Raw genomic sequence first — 23,246 nt, forward strand, 5'->3', positions numbered from 1 at the left:
TGATTTAACATATGCTTCAATATTGAAGAGATAGAAATGGGGAATACAATGGCTAGAGCATGGGATAACTTGAGAACCGCAATCTTTCCATTTTCTATCTACATTAAGTACTCCAAGGATCTTGCTAGCTAACTCGATGTATTCGTCCCAACGTATTCGATCACTGTTGTACGTTGTACAAGTAAAGGAACTAAAACACAATGATTAAGTTCTTTGCATATATTTTGAAACTGAGTATTTTCATGCCTACAGAAATGTTAAGGTTACTTCTGATTGCTTCATTGGTCAGTTTAGTCACGTGTGAGACCAAAGTGGACATTAAGTACAAAAAGTCGATTCTTGAGCTCACATTGCCAGGTGAGTGTTGGTTTTAAAAAAACAAATACATATTACATCTAGTACCAGGGACCAAATCTTAATGAGAGAAAGTGGTTAATATAGCGAACCGCACTGCCGAGGGCACGAAAGAGAAACCCTTCAATTGGACAACTCCGAATAATAACATTACCTATACTTTTACCTATCCCTTAGTCTGTCGGACCGTTGAGGCACCATGCAAAACTCTACAGCGTAAACAAGACGTTTAACCATTCAGATTCCCCCCCCCCCAAAAAAAAAAATCGTTTTGATCGCTGGAATTTTGTCCCTAAGTTTCCTTATATTCAAATCACCATTTTTGTTCATAAAAATTTGGTTCATAGTTTAAAAGATAGCATGAGATCGTTCACTTTGTGTAAATCTATCCGTGAAGTGTTTGTTGTTTGCATATATACATTTTTTAGAGCTGTGTGTTTGTTGTTTGCGTATATACATTTTTTAGAGCTGTTTGTTTGTTGTTTGCATACATAATTTTTTTAGAGCTGTGTGTTTGTTGTTTGCATACATAATTTTTTTTTAGAGCTGTGTGTTTGTTGTTTGCATACATAATTTTTTTTTAGAGCTGTGTGTTTGTTGTTTGCATACATCATTTTTTTTTTAGAGCTGTGTGTTTGTTTAGTGTATGTGTCCAATAGTTGTGTGTTTCTTGTTTAGTGAATGTGTCCAATAGTTGTGTGTTTCTTGTTTAGTGAATGTGTCCAATAGTTGTGTGTTTCTTGTTTGGTGAATGTGTCCAATAGTTGTGTGTTTCTTGTTTAGTGAATGTGTCCAATAGTTGTGTGTTTCTTGTTTGGTGAATGTGTCCAATAGTTGTGTGTTTCTTGTTTGGTGAATGTGTTTAATAGTTTTGTGTTTCTTGTTTGGTGAATGTGTTTAATAGTTATACTTTTTACTCTCAGCCACTGACAAGTTGATTAAATCTGTGACCTTCATTTATAATGTCAAGAAAGTTAATTACAAGGAAACTGGAGTTCTAACAAGTAAGTTCAAACAATGTCGACAAAACAATCTGACCTCGTTGACCAGGTCACACCATACAAGTGTTGTCACAAAGTTTGTATCAAGTCACTCTTCTGTCTATCTGGATGGAAGGCCTACTTCCACTAATATCTGTATGTGTCATGCTAAATGTACCCAAGTCCTGGATAATACCATAATGACACGTACAATGACAAAATAAGATTCAGAATGCCACTTTACCGACATATAACATGTTTAATTACATTATTTTCACTATAATACAGAAAAATAGTTAGAGTCTACACTTAGACTATATATATCCAAAAAGTCCAACTGTCCTGGACTAGGAACAAAAACACACTGCTTTATCATGAGTTACATTGTTCAACAAAAACCTCTCACCAAACAAAAACAACCCAAAACAATAACAGTTTTGAAATCAACCACCTGAATTGCCCCCCTTCTCCTCTACAGTAAACAGGAGACCCAGGCTGACCAGAACTCAGTCCTGACATTTCTCCCCCCTTTAATTTTTGTCTGTTTCTGGGTTCATTTAAAACAGACAAACTTCCAATAAAGAGATTTTCCAAACGTAAATATATCAACATGCAAACAAAAGTAATCTTGGTACTAAAACATAGCCTACAGTTTGTAAAAAAAAAAACACAAAAAAAACCGATGTATCCACATGAAATGTCAATACTATACACAACCTGCTAGGCAATAATAATTATATGTATAAATATATATATACATATATATCAACATGTAAACAAAAAAAATAGTCAGTGAACAAGCATATTTTCCGAAATGTAAATGTTATATACAACATACTAAGCAATTATAATTATATATATATATCAACATGTAAACAAAAAATAGTGTGCAAACATATATTCTACCTTTTGTAAAAGGCGGTTAATTACATATCCCCAATCCTAGCAAACAAATAACTTTGAAATGAATAACTATTAAATGTCAGTTATCTGTAATCAATGTCATGTTGGTCTATTCTGTTAGTCTAGATAGAAAGTCAGCAATTACATTTAGTTTGCCCTTTAGATGTTCTACATTAAAGTTAAATGATTGTAATAATAGAGCCCAACGACAAATTCTATTATTCCCATATGTTGCGCTCTTCAAAAAGGCCAGTGGTCTATGGTCACACTGAATTGTGAATTTAGCGCCATATAAATATCTGGACAAGCGTTGCACCCCCCAAACAATGGCAAGGCATTCTCTCTCTATTACAGAATACCGTTGTTCTCTGGGCAACAGTTTTCTGCTCAAGAACTTAACAGGATGGAATATTCCTTTTACTTCCTGCAAAAGGCAACATGATATGGCTATGTCCGACGCGTCTGTTTGCACAATAAATGGTCTATTAACGTCTGGTAATTTCAGTATAGGATCTCGTGTCATGCACATTTGAATTTTTCTTAATGCCCGGTCACATTCTGGAGTCCAATTGACCCTCGTCGGTGTCCCTTTTTTTAACAATCCAGTAATTGGAAATACTATTTCCGCGAACGGTGGAATAAATCTGCTATAAAAATTAGCAATACCTAGCAAACATCGAACCTCTTTTTTCGTTTTTGGTGCTTTTATATTTAATACCTTGTCTCTGTTATTGGGTTCTGGGTATATGTTTCCTTCACCTACAATATTACCCAAGAAAGTTATTTTAGGATACGCGATTTCGAGTTTGCTTGGCTTGATAGTAAACCCATATTCTTTTAGCCTGGACAACACTTTCTCTAGTGCTATTAAGTGTGATGACCAGTCATGCCCGAATACACAAATGTCATCAAAATAAAACACAACATTTTCCAGTCCTTTAAGAATGGTCCTAACAGTCCGATTAAAAAAACTAGGAGAATTAAGCAGACCAAACGGTAGATATTTAAATTGAAAGTGACCACTTGGTACCCTGAATGCAGTGTATTTCCTACTATTCTCTTCTATTGGTATTTGCCAGAAGCCTTTTGTTAGATCTATCTTTGTAAAAAATTTGGCACTATTAAGTTGTAAGAAAAGATCTTCTTGGTCTGGAATAGCCTCCGCGTCAAATTTGGTAACCGCGTTTAATTTCCGAAAATCTATGCAAGTACGTACTGTTGAATCTTTTTTCTTAACCAAAACGACAGGAAAGGCATAGGGCGATTGAGACTCTTCAATAATGTCCATTTCAATCATGTTCTCTATCTCCTTGTCTAAGACATCTCTCATATGAATAGGAACTGCGTATGGCCTCAGTGTAATAGGCTTTTCTGTTGTGAGCTCAATGTTGAATGATTTAACCTTCGCTTTACCCGGTATATCAGTAATTATATCTTTATACTTCTCAACTAGCGTCTGAATCTGTTCTCTTTGGGATTCGGTTAATTCAGTATTGATACTAATATGTTCCCTGGAATTTGTACTCTCAAGAGTAGGTAACTCAGTAACTTCATCCTCTTGGTTATCATCTTCCTGGTCGGTTACAAGGGACGCTATGCACGCATGTAATAATTCTTCCCCTTGACCCCCATACAATACATGAGACGCACTTCCCGAGAGTTGTAGATCACTATTTTCCTTACCCGTACATTCCGTGTTGTTTTTTTCGTGATATTTTACTAATCTGTTAACATGAAGAATTTTTACTCGATTGCCTTTCTTTATTTTTACATTAAACTTGTTAATTCTTTTTTCTACTTTATAAGGCCCCTCCCAGTGCAAGGCTAACTTATTCTGTCCCTGTGGTTTCAGTAAAAGGACAGAATCACCTGTTTGAATATCTTTTTCTTTGCTATTTCTATCATAATACCTTTTATAATTTTCCTTACGTTTTGAGCTATTATTCTGAGCTATTTGACAAGCCACAGCCAGCCTACTTTTTAGGTCTAATAAATAGTCAAACACATTCTTTATTTCTGGTTCTACCTGTTGATTAGTAAAAAGATCCTTTAGAATTGACTTAGGCCCCCTGACTTTCCTTCCATACAACATTTCATAAGGGGAAATGTTAGTAGACTCATTTGGTACCTCTCTGTACGCAAACAGAAGTGCATTTATAACTCTATCCCAATTCTTAGGTTCTGCTTCGGCCGTCTTTCTCAGCATGCACTTCAAAGTCCCGTTAAAGCGTTCTACGCCCCCATTTGACATGGCGTGAAATGGTGTTGATTTAACAATCTTTATTTAAAAAAACTGACATATTTCTTTGTATAATTCGGATCTGAATTGAGATCCATTATCAGAGAGTATCTGTTCCGGGAATCCTATTCTAGTAAAAATAGCACTTAGAGCTTCTATTACTACTGGTGTTGTTGTATTAGGTAGTGGTACAGCTTCCGGCCATCTTGTTGCCAAATCAACCAACGTTAAAATGAATCTATTCTTCCGATCTGTCATTTGGAGTGGTCCTATGATATCAATAGCAACTTTAGCAAATGGAGTGGAAATAATATTCATGCGCCCTAGTTCTACCTTTCCAGCTTTTCCTGGGTGTCTACCTCTTTGACAAAGGTCACAACATTTAATGTATGTTTTTATATCTTTATCTACCCCAGGCCAAAAGAAATGCGAATATACCCGATACCTGGTTCTATTTATAGACATATGTCCCGCTAAAGGTGTAGAGTGTGCTATTTCTAATATTAGTTCACGTCTATTCGTAGGGATTACAAGTTGTCGTTCTATTACCCCAGGGGTATCTTTTCTCTCAAATTCTTTGTAAAGTAGACCTTCTTCCACTATAAATGATACCAATCCCTTTTTCTTATCTTCGACCGTTCCTGCTTTCGCTTTTTCCCATAATCTAACTAACGAACTATCATTTCTTTGATCCTCTCTAAAATCACTGTCCAATTCCATCCATTTACTTAAACCAATCCTGTCATTATCTTCCGATTTGACCCTATTGTCTTCTGCTTTCGCCATTGCCCTAGTAACAGCATTCCCATATAAAAATGCTTTAGCCTGATCAACATTTCCAATAATAATATCTGCTATTGAGTCCTTGAACATGGCCGCTACAAAGACTCCTTTTAAAAATGGAGTATCAATGTCTATCCAAGCAAGTGGATACTGAAAAGTTTGTCCATCTATTAATTTTAAAGTGAAAAACCCATCTATCTTCTGACTTTCTTCTATCAAACTTTCTCGGACCCCAATTATGCTCGCCCCCGTATCTCGTAGGACAGATACCCTTCGATCTCCTAAAAATCCCTCCACTATTTTCAATCCACCAACTGATTTATCTTTATAATCCAAAAGATTAAATGTATCAGTGTGACATGCAAACAATCCCACTTGTTGCCCCCTTTCTGGTAATACTCTTAGTCATTGCTGTGTTGGACCTCTATTCTCATTTATCTTTACCCGACACCATCGAGCAATGTGTCCGCCCTTTCCACATCTATAGCATATCACTTGTGTACCCTCTGTGTTTATATTATTCGGGCGACGACTGTTAGATTGACCAGTGGCACCAAAAGCTACATATGGGATATCGTTGCTAGTTACTTTGTTACTTCCCTTTACAATATGTGTGGAGCCTTTCGTGGCATCTCTAAATTGATCAATACAGTCTAAGACCTCTTGGGCTGAAGTAGGCTTTCGTAGCAAAATATCTTTCAGGGCCTCAGAAGATAGCACACTGTAAAGTCTGTCTCTCATTATAAGGTCAATTATACCGTCTACTGTCATTGGGGTTTGTGATGTTTTAAGCCAGTTGTCAAATGTCCTTTTCAAATGGACATAAAAATCTTTCATGTCGTCCGTCTTTGGGGAAAGTTCATGCCACAGTGTTCGGCAGGCTTCTTCTGTGAGTTGGGCTTGTTTTAGGAGCTCCCCCTTAACAAAATCATAGTCAGTGTTATGTATCAGTTTTGTTTGTATCATAAACAATTTTAGTTTTTCATTTAACTTGTGAGTGAGGACAAGTGGCCATCTTGTCTTGGGTATGTCGTTAGCAGTAGCAGTCGTTTCAAACAGTTCTAAGTAGAATAACAAGTCCTCGTTGTCTGTCATGCATTTTAGGTTTTTGTCTAACTGTTTACTCTGTTGGGGGTTGTCGTTAACTGTCATGTCTTTCTTATCCATTTCATGTTGTCTTGCTAGTTGTTTGTCCTCCATCTCTCTTATATGTCTTCTCTCCTCCGCTTCCCTTGTCAGTCTATCTAAGTCAATTTTCTGTTGGGCCTCTATAAATTTCTTTAACGTTTTGCCCTTAAACCCCAACATCTGAGCCTGGGCTACTATCTCCTCAAATGGACGAGGTATAAACTCTGACATTTTCCTACAGCAGTGTCCTTTATTACAATATTACCTCACAAAATGATATACATACAAAAACAATTAAAGCAAAATTAAAATAATACTAATACCTCTGCTCATACTTATGTTGTTCAACTGGTACTCCAACAGGTTAAAGACAATAGTCCAAGGTTATCCAATAATGTGATTTCTCTTAGTCTATTTCAGGTAGATAATCCAACAGGTAATCCCAACATGGCTTTATACCTACGCGCGGTACCGGTACTTGGAATGTATCACATAAGTTAAATTCATATAAGTATTATATCCAGCAGTAGCTTCTTCAGTATAATCCTAATAGAATGTACCACAAAAGTTAAATTCATATAAGTAGATAATCCAACAGGTAATCCCAACATGGCTTTATACCTACGCGCGGTACCGGTACTTGGAATGTATCACAAAAGTTAAATTCATATAAGTATTATATCCAGCAGCAGCTTCTTCAGTATAATCCAAGGAATGAGCGTATTGGTAATCCAATTATGAGGAACGAAATTGGCCATGCATATACACTTATGTTTAGACGTACGAGGGGGTGCTACTATTACTTGCTAATAGTGAACACATTCGGCATGTTAAATCATTATTATTAGATAGTAACAGCTTAAAATACAGACGACGAGTTTCCGCTCCTTAAGGACTTGAACTCTTTCATTAGTACACACTTGGAGATATGCGCTGTCTGGGTGCAGCAGATACTTCAGGTTACTGTACTCAGCGATATGCGTTGCCTGGGTGCAGTAGATACTTCAGGTTGCAGTACTGAGAGATATATGCTGTCTGGATACAGCAGATACTTCACTGGAGATTGATGCAGCCATCACATGTAGTTGTTTTGGACGGGCCCCCAAAATGTCAAGGCCTGCTTCCACTAATATCTGTATGTGTCATGCTAAATGTACCCAAGTCCTGGATAATACCATAATGACACGTACAATGACAAAATAAGATTCAGAATGCCACTTTACCGACATATAACATGTTTAATTACATTATTTTCACTATAATACAGAAAAATAGTTAGAGTCTACACTTAGACTATATATATCCAAAAAGTCCAACTGTCCTGGACTAGGAACAAAAACACACTGCTTTATCATGAGTTACATTGTTCAACAAAAACCTCTCACCAAACAAAAACAACCCAAAACAATAACAGTTTTGAAATCAACCACCTGAATTGCCCCCCTTCTCCTCTACAGTAAACAGGAGACCCAGGCTGACCAGAACTCAGTCCTGACACTGGAGTTCTAACAAGTAAGTTCAAACAATGTCGACAAAACAATCTGACCTCGTTGACCAGGTCACACCATACAAGTGTTGTCACAAAGTTTGTATCAAGTCACTCTTCTGTCTATCTGGATGGAATCTTCTTCACTTTATTTCTCCCCCTTTCCAGTCTCGGATCAAATTGAAACTTTGCCACAATTATTCTTTGCCTTTAAGAAAACACGAATCAATCGAACAATTGACTAATTATTTTGTTGATTAATTTCGTTTTATATAGAGACAGTACTTGCTAATGGGAGATAAGTTTTGTGTAGAGACAGTACTTGCTAATGGGAGATAAGTTTTGTGTAGAGAGAGTTTGGTTGTTGCCTAAAAATGTAAAACTATCAATAAATACCTATAGAACATGATAAAACCCTCTATTTTCATAAGTACTTGGCTGGTTCAGTGGCTACCGCCATGGTGTGTGGAGGCTTGAGCCTTCGAGTTTGAATTCCAGTCGAACAACATTAAAAAAAAAAGCTCTTAAAAAGCCATCAAGGAAACCTTCTCCCAGATACCCCTCTTCCAGATACCCTTCTCTTCCCCCCCCCCCCCAAACTGGTCCACAACAGTGATTGTTACATAGCGCATTGAGCAAGCTAAAAGCATGAAATTGCGCTAAACAAATACAGTTAATACATATATTTCTATTTGCACAGATTTATTATTGTTATTCTAGATTCTAGACCTATTATAAATTAATGACATGACTGATTCAAACTAATTGATACAATTACACTTAATGTAAGCTTTGTTGTTGTTGTTGTTTTTTTGTATATTTCCTTGTTTCAATCATTCAGTTCATACATTCAAATCTATTTCTGGAGCTAGTTCCAGTCACATAATATATTGGAATGATGGGCCTACAGCGGTTCTCAATATGTAGTTACCTCGAGCACAGACAATGCGCGAAAATTTTGATAATTTCACAAAAAGAATCAATATGGAGAATTTCAAACATGGTGGCAAATCCACAATTAGCAAGAAGCCCTTTGGTGTATTCGGTATACAAAGTGCTCATCTCATATATCCCTTGACTTTCGTCGAAGGGGTGCTGTGACAGTTCGAGTTACCAAATCCCTCACTCTTTCCTGGTCAGCAGCTGTTCTTAGTAGAATATCACAAAAGAGGCGTGTCTTTTCTTTTACATCGTCCATCCAGTATTTTAATAAACCATTTCTCATCACTTCTTAGCATTGTAGTATCAAATTGTCTAAAGTTTATTCGCTTGAAGTACAAACTTATTTTTATATTTAGTTTGCAACTGTGATCTGTCAATATGATGTCCTTGACATTTTGTATTTGTCTGTTTATTTGTCTGTTTATTTGTCTGTTTATTTGTCTGTTTATTTGTCTGTTTATTTGTCTGTTTATTTGTCTGTTTATTTGTCTGTTTATTTGTCTGTTTATTTCATCCTCTTTCCCGATAGCTTTTTTCGTTTTCGTACATTTTGATCTATATTCCATTATATCTCCACGCATTTCTTCATATCTTTTGGTCTTCTTTTTTTTTTTTTGCTTATTGTATTTTATTGATTAAAGAACGTAAACGGGGTATTAACATTCACAGTTCAGACAGAGAGCAGATAACAAATCGAATCTCTCTTCAGTTAGGTCAGTAACTCAAACCTGCTCTAGTTGTCTGGACATGAGTTGTCTGCCACTGGAAAGGGGCGAGAGAAAGAGGCTGGTGCAGAGCAAATCACACTCACTTTAATATTTAACATCGCGCAAGCCACATTCTTGTTTATAGGAAATGAGACATGTGCTCATCTTCGACTACGAGGGTGGAGCTATGCAAATCAGTAAAATATTACAGACATGTCATATGTCCCTCACAAGAATGTAAGAACATTCATGCCATGTTTCATGCAATTTTTGTTCTAATTGTCTGAATTAGCTGAAGGATGGAAGTATAAAACGTCTGCTGTGAAACTAGATGGCGCTGACAAGATTGTTGCGTCTGCTACTGGCTATGACAGAAAGCAGAGACCAATCCTGAGAACCAAGTCCTCAACTCTTTACTTAAGTAAGTCTAATTATCTTATACTGATGTGGCACCCAACCTACGACCCGTGGGTCACATTAACAGGGCATGATTAAGACGCAAAGGTGTTATTTCCTTGGAGTTGGACGAGTTTTGACCCGTGTTTCTAACTGTATGTGATGACCAGACTGAGAAACGTTGGACACTACTGCTCTATAGTGTAGAATGTCGGACACACGAACGATAGCGATAGATATATATATAGTTCTTGGCTCAGATAAATCATTCAATGACAATGTACTAGCGATGTCTTACCATGACATGCCTTAGGCTTAAAGAATGCTACCATGACATGCCTTAGGCTTAAAGAATGCTACCATGACATGCCTTAGGCTTAAAGAATGCTACCATGACATGCCTTAGGCTTAAAGAATGCTACCATGACATGCCTTAGGCTTAAAGAATGCTACCATGACATGCCTTAGGCTTAAAGAATGTTACCATGACATGCCTTCGGCTTTAAGAAAGTTACCATGGCATGCCTTAGGCTTTAAGAAAGTTACCATGACATTCCTTAAAGTATAAGGCTTAATGGATGTTTTATCTATCTTTAGACATTATCTCGAAAGCGAGAAAAAAAATGTGTCCGCATGGTTCCATATAAACAGGCCGGCGTTTAGTCGATTTGACCGATTTCTCCAAATAGGAGCGTCTGGCAGGGGTCAAGCAATTTACATTTAGCATATCACTATCAGTCATGGCTCTTGACAGAGGCTTTAAATTCAGGAATTATTTAGTGTATCGTACGGTTGACGTAACACTAATTGACCCACTGGCCCCAATTACGTTTGAGTTGCTTCCTGTGCATATTTTATAATAACTGTTTATACAATGATCTAATTAATGGTAATTGTAATTAATAGTAATAGTTGTTATTGTAACAAACATGAGAAGAACGGGCCCCGCAAGCATCCATTAAATTGGGCGCCGCAATTCGTAAGGCCGGCCCTGCACATAGACAAGTAAATGAAGTAATTATCTTCTTCTTTGAAAAAATATGTGTAATTTATCAGATAAGATAAGATAAAATAAGATAAGATAAGGGGACTGACAAAATTTCCTTGACAGAATACACTTTATCCTGATTATAAGTTTGATCAGCCCCTAAGCTAGTAAATTGTTAAAATTAATTGAACATAATCAAAAAAATAGCAAGTTCAATATATCCTTTTATTTCTTCTGTAAATATCTAACGCACTTTATAAAAATGATCCTCCCCTACCAGACTTATCTAGTAAACAATTTTTTTTTGATGACTGTCTTGAATGTCTCTTGCAACATCTTCAATTTCTTTTCTCAGAGCCTTACAGGGGCGTCGCTTTGCCAGGTAGACGAATGAGAGGTGTTGTTTTCTTCAGAGACGACTTTAACTATATCGACACAAACAACTGGAGATATGAAGTCTCCGCCTATGGTGGGCTGGTGAGTCTATCGCACAACGTTCTTCACTTCCATCAATGTCGCCATTCGTGTCCGTCATGACCAGTCCAAGCTGAATGGAACTGACCATACAGGAACGTTTTAATAGAGGAAGGGGAGGGGGAACGCAAGGTTTCTGTTTTACTCCGTACAGCTGAGAGAAATCCGAAGTGGCCTTTGCCATTCAAGGGGTCAGCTACACCCATGACGGATTTCACCTCAGGTGAAAGAGAAAAGCAACAAAGAATTTTGTCCACATGCCTTCAAAACAAAATGTATTTGTTAATTACAGTATATTGATGGCAAAATAAAAGCTTCTAAAATCATGCTACTAAATACTACTTCTGTAGTATAGCGTATAGCGCCTTTACAAAGTTAAGAATTTTTATGACAAAGCTTATATCAACTCACTCTGTCTGTCTGTGTGTCTGTTTGACTGTGTGTCTGTCTGAGTGTGTGGTCAAAGACTTATATAAGTTATTTCTTCTACACCCAATCTCGGATCAAGCTAAAATTTTGTACAATTGTTTCTTTTACATGACAAAACAATAATCAATAAAAGAAAACAATTAACCAATAAGTTAATTAACTATAGGTAATAAATTACTTTGTTTGGTATCTCAAACAAGGTAAAGAAATAGTTCTTGGCTGAAGTGGTGGTATATCCTGAATTATTTAATTAATTAACTATAGGTAATAAATTACTTTGTTTGGTATCTCAAACAAGGTAAAGAAATAGTTCTTGGTTGAAGTGGTGGTATATCCTGAATTATTCCCCTTTATATTAGGCTGCCGTCTCAGGCTTACTGAACACTAATTGAACTAGAAACAAGAGAGATAACTCTACAATCTTCCATGTTCTTAGACTCTTCGCTAGCAGAGTGGTTACCGAGTTGGCTTGAGAAGACTGAGAAGGCTTTAGTCCACAAGTTCGAATTTAGGTCGTTCCCATTTTTTTTTTAATAAATGTAAAAATCGATCACCCAGATACCCCGTTCTTTCTCCACCTTTCCAACTGGTCCAGACAAGTGATATGATCATAGCGTATTGAGAATGATAAACGCATGAAATTGCGCTAAACAAAAACAATGGACCTCATTCACCAATCGTAAACAAACAACATTGAATGACCTGCTTCTTTATCTCTTCTATACAAATTACGATCTAATTTTAATCAGCAATGGTTATCACGTGACAGTTTTATCAATATTATCACGTGACAGTCACTAGCGATCCAGAACGTTAGAATTTAACCAAAAAAAGCAGTGTTTCTCAACCTTTGGCGAAAAAAAAAACAACACAAAAAAAAGCCATGTAGAGGCCTTCCTCTTGACAGCTAGGGGGTCTGGGGGAGCGTTGTAAGCTCTCCCAGTGAGGTCCGTTTTCTTGCATTCTTCACTGTAGAGACGCATTCTCCTGAAATCTACAGCTTATCATATTTCAGTGGGGTTCGGGGCAAAGCCCTTACGCCAAAAGCTTTTTCTTGCATACTTCACTGCAGAGACGCATTCTCCTGACATCTACAGATCATTATTCTTCAGTGGGGTTCGGGGCGTAACCCCGAAGCCAAAAGGGTTTTCTTGCACTGTTCACTGCAGAAACGCATTCTCCTGACATCTACAGTTCATTTTTCATCCTATTAAAAATGACCTTTTGAATAATGTTTTACTTTAAATAATATTCTAATATGAAGTTATATGCCCATACCAAATTGCTAATAAAATTATTTAAAGATACCGCACATATTTAGATTAAGGCTTTTAGGATCGCCGCCGAAAAAAAAATATTCGAAAAATAATATTTTTTAAAAATGCTTATTTGTAGTGATACATTTTGTTCAACAGGCATATTTGTAACTTTGTTTTGTTACAGAACTATAATACAAAGCTCTAACAAAAAAAATCAGAAGTGTGAGCAGTTATTAAGTGGACGAATTAGATTTTACTCTATTTTTTTTTTTTTTAATTTTAGGATTAAAGTATAAATTGTGAGCTAAAGTCCCAAATTTATTTAACTAGAAAAATATCAGATTGAGTAAAGGTTGGAAAAAGGCGACTAGGAAAAGAGTATTTGGGTTCAGAACTGATCTCAATCGTGACTCTTATACTGAAAAATTTCATATGAATTCTAAATTTTCAAAAGCAAAGTCTTTCTTAAAAAAGTTTTTGATACATTCATGTCGCCATATTTGACTACTCTGTTTTAAAACTTCATGTTTTCGTCTGGAAATGGGAGGGGGCGGTAGAGTAAAAACGATTAATCCTAGCTCGTTTTTATAATTCCTGCTAATGATTGCATTTGACATTAATGAATAGTGGTGGGGCGACTCGATATAAGAATTGAATTTACAGCATTTATAAATTATATTAGTGACAGATTTGATTTTTTTCTTAATTTTGTAATTTCTTACCTATAATACAAAAGAAAAAGTATTGATTTGTCCGACGGGCGGAAGACGATTGCATGTATTGCCCCTCCCACCTGGTACAAGCCTTTTTCATTTTATATTAACTAATCATAAAATTTGAAATTAGAGTGTGCGACATAATATACAAATGGGTTCACATATCATCACGTAGCTTATATTATATAGATATTCAACTAACTTTGTTCACAAACTATGATTTCTCCATAAAAGTAGGACCGCCCCCCCCCACTCAAAGGGTTTAGGTGGGAAGGGCAGTAGAGGTAATCGCCCTCCCCCCAATCGGCTAATAGGGGAACGACATAATATAAAGATCGCTTATAACATCAAAAACAAGTTTTAATCATATAGATTTTAATTTATCCTGTTAGCAAGCTTTGATTTCGTCTAATAAATTGGACCGCCCCCCCCGACTCGAAATTTTGTGGTGGTGGGGGGGGGGGATTGATGCCATCGCCACCTCCCCATCCCACTAAATCAGCAAACATACTAGAGGGGGGGGGGCGAAAAAATCTAAAAATAGATTGAAATATAAATAATTAGTATATATTATTAACATAACTAATAAATTCGTATACAAATTGTGTGATTTCTTTACTAAAATTCAACGAAAGGGGGGGTCGGCCAAGTGGGGGGGGGGTGGAGATCGCCCCTACCGCCCCCCTCCCTGGATCCGCCAGTGGTGACAGTTCATTTTGGGGAATGAGATCCATTGGTAAAAAAAAATATTTCTAAACGCACAGATTTATAATTGTTAGTCAAGATCTATTACAAATTTAATTGCATGACTGATACCAACTAATTGATACACATTAATAAAAGCTTTGTTTTTTTTTTTTTAAGTATTTTTTTTGTATTTGGCCTGTTGTGTTTAAAATACCTTGCCTCAAGTAAATAAACTGAATAATTAGCTTAAAATAGACGAGTAGCCTAATATGGACAATAGTCTATTGAAATTGTTTGAGTGTTACTTCAACATCGAGAATGTATTGTTGGAATTTTAAAGAATTATTGCAAATGTATCTCATGTTCTTGAACCAATGGAGTTTAAGTGTAGGCTTTACATAAGACTTATAAAAACTAAACTTTTCTTCATTCAGGGCATTTGTCGGTATTTTAATTCTTTATAGATATTTACCCTAAATTAAATAAAAATGTAGTCTGTTACTTGTTCTCTAAAACACAAACAAAAAAATCTTTTTATTCGTTTCTTGAAGAATCGAGAGTTCCAAGTGTACACCAACGATCCTCGAAATGTCTTCACTCGATCTGGAAACCTTTATTTAAAGCCAGTAAGTAACATTTCAAATACGTAAATTGTCTAAACAGCCTTATGTATAGTGTTTAAACAATCTTATGTCTGGTGTCTAAGCAGTCTTATGTCTGGTGTCTAAACAGTCTTATGTCTGGTGTCTAAACAGTCTTATGTCTAGTGTCTAAACAGCCTTATGTATAGTGTTTAAACAATCTTATGTCTGGTGTCTAAGCAGTCTTATGTCTGGTGTCTAAACAGTCTTATGTCTGGTGTCTAAGCAGTCTTATGTATAGTGTTTAAACAATCTTATGTCTGGTGTCTAAGCAGTCTTATGTCTGGTGTCTAAACAGTCTTATGTCTAGTGTCTAAACAGCCTTATGTATAGTGTTTAAACAATCTTATGTCTAGTGTCTAAACAGTCTTATGTCTGGTGTCTAAACAGTCTTATGTCTAGTGTCTAAACAGTCATGTGTCTGGTGTCTAAACAGTCTTATGTCTAGTGTCTAAACAGTCATATGTCTAGTATATCTAAACAGTCTTATGTCTGGTGTCTAAACAATCTTATGTCTAGTATATCTAAACAGTCTTATGTCTAGTGTCTAAACAGTCTTATGTCTAGTATATCTAATCAGTCTTATGTCTAGTGTCTAAACAATCTTATGTCTGGTGTCTAAACAGTCTTATGTCTGGTGTCTAAACAGTCTTATGTCTAATGTATTTTACCAGTCTTATGTCTGGTGTCTAAACAGTCTTATGTCTAGTGTCTAAACAATCTTATGTCTAGTGTCTAAACAGTCTTATGTCTGGTGTCTAAACAATCTTATGTCTAATGTATTTAACCAGTCTTATGTCTAGTGTCTAAACAGTCTTATGTCTAGTGTCTAAACAGTCTTATGTCTAGTGTCTAAACAATCTTATGTCTAATGTATTTTACCAGTCTTATGTCTAGTGTCTAAACAATCTTATGTCTAATGTATTTAACCAGTCTTATGTCTAGTGTCTAAACAATCTTATGTCTGGTGTCTAAACAATCTTATGTCTGGTGTCTAAACAATCTTATGTCTGGTGTCTAAACAATCTTATGTCTGGTGTCTAAACAATCTTATGTCTGGTGTCTAAACAGTCTTATGTCTAGTGTCTAACAATCTTATGTCTAGTGTCTAAACAGCCTTATGTATAGTGTTTAAACAATCTTATGTCTAGTGTCTAAACAGTCTTATGTCTGGTGTCTAAACAGTCTTATGTCTAGTGTCTAAACAGTCATGTGTCTGGTGTCTAAACAGTCTTATGTCTAGTGTCTAAACAGTCATATGTCTAGTATATCTAAACAGTCTTATGTCTGGTGTCTAAACAATCTTATGTCTATTATATCTAAACAGTCTTATGTCTAGTGTCTAAACAGTCTTATGTCTAGTATATCTAATCAGTCTTATGTCTAGTGTCTAAACAATCTTATGTCTGGTGTCTAAACAGCCTTATGTCTGGTGTCTAAACAGTCTTATGTCTAATGTATTTTACCAGTCTTATGTCTGGTGTCTAAACAGTCTTATGTCTAGTGTCTAAACAATCTTATGTCTAGTGTCTAAACAGTCTTATGTCTGGTGTCTAAACAATCTTATGTCTAATGTATTTAACCAGTCTTATGTCTAGTGTCTAAACAATCTTATATCTAATGTATTTAACCAGTCTTATGTCTAGTGTCTAAACAATCTTATGTCTGGTGTCTAAACAATCTTATGTCTGGTGTCTAAACAATCTTATGTCTGGTGTCTAAACAATCTTATGTCTGGTGTCTAAACAGTCTTATGTCTGGTGTCTAAACAGTCTTATGTCTAGTGTCTAAACAATCTTATGTCTAATGTATTTTACCAGTCTTATGTCTGGTGTCTAAACAGTCTTATGTCTGGTGTCTAAACAGTCTTATGTCTAGTGTCTAAACAATCTTATGTCTAGTGTCTAAACAGTCTTATGTCTGGTGTCTAAACAATCTTATGTCTAATGTATTTTACCAGTCTTATGTCTGGTGTCTAAACAATCTTATGTCTGGTGTCTAAACAATCTTATGTCTGGTGTCTAAACAGTCTTATGTCTAGTGTCTAAACAATCTTATGTCTGGTGTCTAAACAATCTTATGTCTAGTGTCTAAACAGTCTTATGTCTGGTGTCTAAACAATCTTATGTCTAGTGTCTAAACAGTCTTATGTCTAGTGTCTAAACAATCTTATGTCTGGTGTCTAAACAGTCTTATGTCTGGTGTCTAAACAATCGTATGTCTGGTGTCTAAGCAGTCTTATGTCTGGTGTCTAAACAGTCTTATGTCTAGTGTCTAAACAGTCTTATGTCTAGTGTCTAAACAATCTTATGTCTGGTGTCTAAACAATCTTATGTCTAGTGTCTAAACAATCTTATGTCTGGTGTCTAAACAGTCTTATGTCTAGTGTCAAAACAGTCTTATGTCTAGTGTCTAAACAATCTAATGTCTGGTGTCTAAACAGTCTTATGTCTAGTGTCTAAACAGTCTTATTTCTGGTGTCTAAACAATCTTATGTCTGGTGTCTAAACAATCTTATGTCTGGTGTCTAAACAGTCTTTTGTCTAGTGTCTAAACGGTCTTATGTCTAGTGTCTAAACAATCTTATGTCTAGTGTCTAAACGGTCTTATGTCTAGTGTCTAAACAGTCTTATGTCTAGTGTCTAAACAGTCCTATGTCTAGTGTCTAAACAGTCTTATGTCTAGTGTCTAAACAGTCTTATGTCTAGTATCTGAACAGTCTTATGTCTAGTATCTAAACAGTCTTACGTCTAGTGTCTAAACAGTCTTACGTCTAGTGTCTAAACAGTCTTATGTCTAGTGTCTAAACAGTCTTATGTCTAGTGTCTAAACAGTCTTATGTCTAGTGTCTAAACGGTCTTATGTCTAGTGTCTAAACAGTCTTATTTCTAGTGTCTAAACAGTCTTATGTCTAGTGTCTAAACAGTCTTATGTCTAGTGTCTAAACAGTCTTATGTCTAGTGTCTAAACAGTCTTATGTCTAGTCTCTAAACAGTCTTACGTCTAGTGTCTAAACAGTCTTATGTCTAGTGTCTAAACAGTCTTATGTCTAGTGTCTAAACAGTCTTATGTCTAGTGTCTAAACGGTCTTATGTCTAGTATCTAAACAGTCTTATTTCTAGTGTCTAAACAGTCTTATGTCTGGTGTCTAAACAGTCTTATGTCTAGTGTCTAAACAGTCTTATGTCTAGTGTCTAAACAGTCTTATGTCTAGTGTCTAAACAGTCTTATGTCTAGTGTCTAAACAGTCTTATGTCTAGTGTCTGAACAGTCTTATGTCTAGTGTCTGAACAGTCTTATGTCTAGTGTCTGAACAGTCTTATGTCTAGTGTCTGAACAGTCTTATGTCTAGTATCTGAACAGTCTTATGTCTAGTATCTGAACAGTCTTATGTCTAGTATCTAACAGTCGGTGTAATGGATGCAATCTAACAAAAGAAGACACATGAACAGTTTTTGAATACTAATTTGTATTGAAATAAGAACACAATGTTCGCCTACACTTCAAAGTAGAACACAATGTAGGCCTACACTTTAAAGTAGTACACATTTTTCTTAGTACAAATTTTCATTGGAACAACGAAGTTTCATTTTGTAAAATGATAATCATTCGGGTGTTCGTTCAGAGTTAATTTACTTCCTAGTCCAAACCTCAAGCAGGACGACGGGGGATGGCAGCGGGCAGGTTATGAACCCGGGACCATCGATACGACCGAAAGACAGACCATCGCCCATACCGCACGATCAGGCAGCCATAATATAGTTAGTAGCAGTATAGTTAGTAGCAGTATAGTTGTCATCTGTAATATAGTTAGCAGTATAGTTAGTAGGTATAGTTGTCATCTGTAATACAGTTAGCAGTATAGTTAATAGGTATAGTTGTCATCTGTAATACAGTTAGCAGTATAGTTAGTAGGTATAGTTGTCATCTGTAATACAGTTAGCGGTATAGTTAGTAGGTATAGTTGTCATCTGTAATATAGTTAGCAGTATAGTTAGTAAGTATAGTTGTCATCTGTAATATAGTTAGCAGTATAGTTAGTAAGTATAGTTGTCATCTGTAATATAGTTAGCAGTATAGTTAGTAAGTATAGTTGTCATCTGTAATACAGTTAGCAGTATAGTTAGTAGGTATAGTTGTCATCTGTAATACAGTTAGCATTATAGTTAGTAAGTATAGTTGTCATCTGTTATATAGTTAGCAGTATAGTTAGTAAGTATAGTTGTCATCTGTAATATAGTTAGCAGTATAGTTAGTAAGTATAGTTGTCATCTGTAATATAGTTAGCAGCATAGTTAGTAAGTATAGTTGTCATCTGTAATACAGTTAGCAGTATAGTTAGTAGGTATAGTTGTCATCTGTAATACAGTTAGCAGTATAGTTAGTAAGTATAGTTGTCATCTGTTATATAGTTAGCAGTATAGTTAGTAAGTATAGTTGTCATCTGTAATATAGTTAGCAGTATAGTTAGTAAGTATAGTTGTCATCTGTAATATAGTTAGCAGTTGTGATGTTGCTAGTTCAGGCTGTCTTGAAGTCAACCAATTACTCTGCAATCGTTTGGGTGTAATTGTTCGGGTGTATTACGTGCAGTTGAACGACAACACAAACAAGAACTGGCACATCGATTGTAACGAGTGAAGAGATGTAGTCAAACGATGATGAACAAGTTTACATAGATTTATTCTGATAAAAGGCCACAGTAGAAGTCTCTGTCACTAAACACGTCGTTACCCTGGAATGTTCTATCGCTAACTGATTTTTCGGTCTCTAACCCAACATATCCCAAACGTCACTAGTCCCGTTCAATATGCGTCATTTATGGTGCGTCGCTAAATAACTAACCTATATAAATAAGGTGTCTAACAGATTCCTCCCCCCCTTGAAAAAAAAATATGTCAATATTTTTCCACTACTGTCAAGTCTTACAAGGGCATTTTCAATTTAAGGGGAAGACAACAAACATAAAATCTTGACATCTTCATCTTGACATCTTCATCCTAACTTGACAGTTCCTCATATCAATGTTCATAACATTCCAGAATCATCTTCATTAGTACACAGTTCATCATGGAGGAAAATGTAGCATCTTATGGGCACGTCATACATTACAAATGTTCTTCACTGGCAGTAATCTGATAAAATACAATATTTCAAAAAAACAATTATAGACTTTATTTACACATTCAATAAATTTTTTTTCTTACCACCCTTTTATACGCTTTTGTCCATTTTTCTTTTATACTCACCCTTTTCCATAGAACTAACTTTCGTCAATGATATATGAAATGATTCACACAAAAAAAAATATCCATACTTACTTTTAAATGCTTAACCTCAAATTTACTTATCTCCCTTTTTCATAACATATAAATGGTGTCAATATATTAATATATATTACATACTCAATATAATCATAGTTTATTTACAAAATTATTTCACTTCAATGTCATTCTAGACAATAGATCAGCTACAGTATTCACAGATCCACTAATAGCTTTCACTTCAAATTTATATTCCTGTAGTGCTAAGAACCATCTATAAACACGACTGTTTTTCATGCTCTTTTGCTGTATATACTGAATAGGTTTATGATCAGTTAATAATATGAATTTCCTTCCTATTAGATAACTCTCTAGCTTAGTAATTACCCATATTACAGCTAAGGCTTCTCGTTCAATGACACTATATTTTTTCTCTGCCTCTGACAATTTTCTGCTTACATATAGTATAGGATGTAAGTTATCATAGTTCTGCATTAGACAACCACCAATAGCATTACCAGATGCATCAGTTGTGACATAAAATATTTTGTCTTTATCAGGTAGCCTTAATATTAGTTCATGACTAAAAACATCTTTAATTCTGTCAATAGCTTTCACACATTCCTCATTACAAACTACTTTTTGAGGTTTTCCTTTTTTAAGTAAGTCATTTAATGGATTCACTATTTCTGCTAAGTTCTTTATAAACTTTCTGTAATAATTTACTATTCCCAATATGCTTTTAATTTGTCTTTTTGTTGTAGGTATTTCAATATTAAGTACTTTCTTTATGTTATCTTCAATAGGGCTAATCATGTTGTTATTTACTTTATGTCCTAAGAAAATTATTTCCTCCAATCCTATTTCTACTTTTTCTGCTTGAATTGTAAGTCCACTTTCTTTTATTATTTTGAACACTTCTTTTACATCTACCAAATGTTCCTCCCAACTATTATTAAAAATACATATGTCATCCAAATAGCAAATAACATTTTCTTTGTTTCCAATTATCATGTTCATCATTCTATTAAATGTGGCTGGTGCATTTACTAATCCAAAACTCATATAATTCCATTGAAAAATACCATATGGTGTTACAAATGCTGTGTAGGGTTTTGCATTTTCTGTTAAAGGTATTTGCCAATAACCTTTAGTTAAATCCAATTTAGTAAAAAATTTTGCTCCATTTAATTTATGTAAAATATCCTCTATATTTGGCATTGGATATGGGTCAAATTCTGTGATGTTGTTAAGTTTCCTATAATCAATACATAACCTTATATCTCCATTCTTCTTTTTGGCTATCACAATTGGTGAAGCATAAGGAGATGTTGATGGCTCAATTATACCTGATTCTAGTAAATTGTCTATTTCTTTCTTTACTTTGTCTTGTAAATGTAGCGGTATTCTATATGGTTTAAGCTTGATAGGTTTTGAGTCTGTTACTTTAATGTCATGTTTAATAATATTTGTTTTTCCTGGTATGCTGGAAAAAATTTCTTTGTATTCCTGTATTATTTTAGTTATATCTTTTGACTTTTCCTTAGTTAAATTATTAAGATTAATCTTTTGCCAAGTTTGATTCTCTTTTGTTTCTATTACAGGTATTTCCTTAATATCATTTTCATTATGATTTTCATTTGTTATTATCATCAAACATTCTTCTCTTTCTGAAAATGTATTTTCTATTTCCTCCTGAATGTTTTGTATCAACTCATCTTCTCTATCATGATACAGTTTCAAATTATTTATGTGATATGTTTTAATTTTCCCATTTATTTCAATTTGATAATTCACATCACTAATTTGTTTTATCACTTTAAATGGACCTTTCCATTGTTTACCAATTTTATTTTTCAGGTCATTTATTAATATTAATACATTGTTTCCTACTTCTAGTGTTTTCAATTGTCTTTTCTTATTTAGATTCTCATGAGCACTTTGCTTGTACTTCTTATTGTTGTTATATGCTTGAGTCCATATTTCTTTCAATTCTGTTGTGATTGTTGTTTCACTGTCATTGTTTAATTTATTCTCATTGCTTATTATATTTTCTTTAAAAACATCTAATTCATCTCTAGGTTTTCTTCCATGTATTATTTCATATGGTGAAAATTGTGTTGCTTCATGGATGTTGTTTCTATGAGCAAATAGTACATAGTTAATGTAATGATCCCACTTGTTCTGATTATTCTGAATTATTTTTGTTAGTGATCTTTTTAATGAACCACCATATCGTTCACATAAACCATTACTCTCTGGGTGGTAAACCGAAGAGTATATGTGTTGTATATTGTATTGTTTAGTCCATTTCTTAAATTGTTCTGACTTAAACTGAGATCCCTGATCACTCAATATAATTTTAGGTATACCATGTCTTGTAATTAATTTTTTGAGTTATGGCATTAATGATATTCTCTGTACTTGTATTTGATAATGGGATTGCCTCTGGGTATCTACTAAACATGTCTATTACTGTTAGAATGTATTTGTTATTATTTTCAGTTTGAATTAAAGGTCCTATTAAATCAATAGATACTTTCTGAAATGGTGCTGCCACTGTGATGTTGCTAGTTCAGGCTGTCTTGAAGTCAACCAATTACTCTGCAATCGTTTGGGTGTAATTGTTCGGGTGTATTACGTGCAGTTGAACGACAACACAAACAAGAACTGGCACATCGATTGTAACAAGTGAAGAGATGTAGTCAAACGATGATGAACAAGTTTACATAGATTTATTCTGATAAAAGGCCACAGTAGAAGTCTCTGTCACTAAACACGTCGTTACCCTGGAATGTTCTATCGCTAACTGATTTTTCGGTCTCTAACCCAACATATCCCAAACGTCACTAGTCCCGTTCAATATGCGT

At 35.1% G+C, this 23,246-nt stretch overlaps 1 protein-coding gene across 2 annotated transcripts in view; it reads left to right on the top strand.

Annotated features, from left to right (window-relative positions):
- The window catches only part of LOC106051403 (beta-1,3-glucan-binding protein-like), a 44,841-nt gene that overhangs the window by 10,241 nt on the left and 11,354 nt on the right, over positions 1–23,246 (top strand). For both annotated transcript variants that reach the window (XM_056034255.1, NM_001311272.1), the window contains 5 exon segments: positions 253–357; positions 1,278–1,358; positions 9,815–9,943; positions 11,262–11,383; positions 15,023–15,097. In XM_056034255.1, coding sequence (XP_055890230.1) covers positions 255–357; positions 1,278–1,358; positions 9,815–9,943; positions 11,262–11,383; positions 15,023–15,097 — 510 coding nt within the window. In that variant the 5' untranslated portion in view covers positions 253–254.

This window comes from Biomphalaria glabrata, chromosome 7, assembly GCF_947242115.1.
Source record: "Biomphalaria glabrata chromosome 7, xgBioGlab47.1, whole genome shotgun sequence".
Classification (NCBI taxonomy): domain Eukaryota; kingdom Metazoa; phylum Mollusca; class Gastropoda; family Planorbidae; genus Biomphalaria; species Biomphalaria glabrata.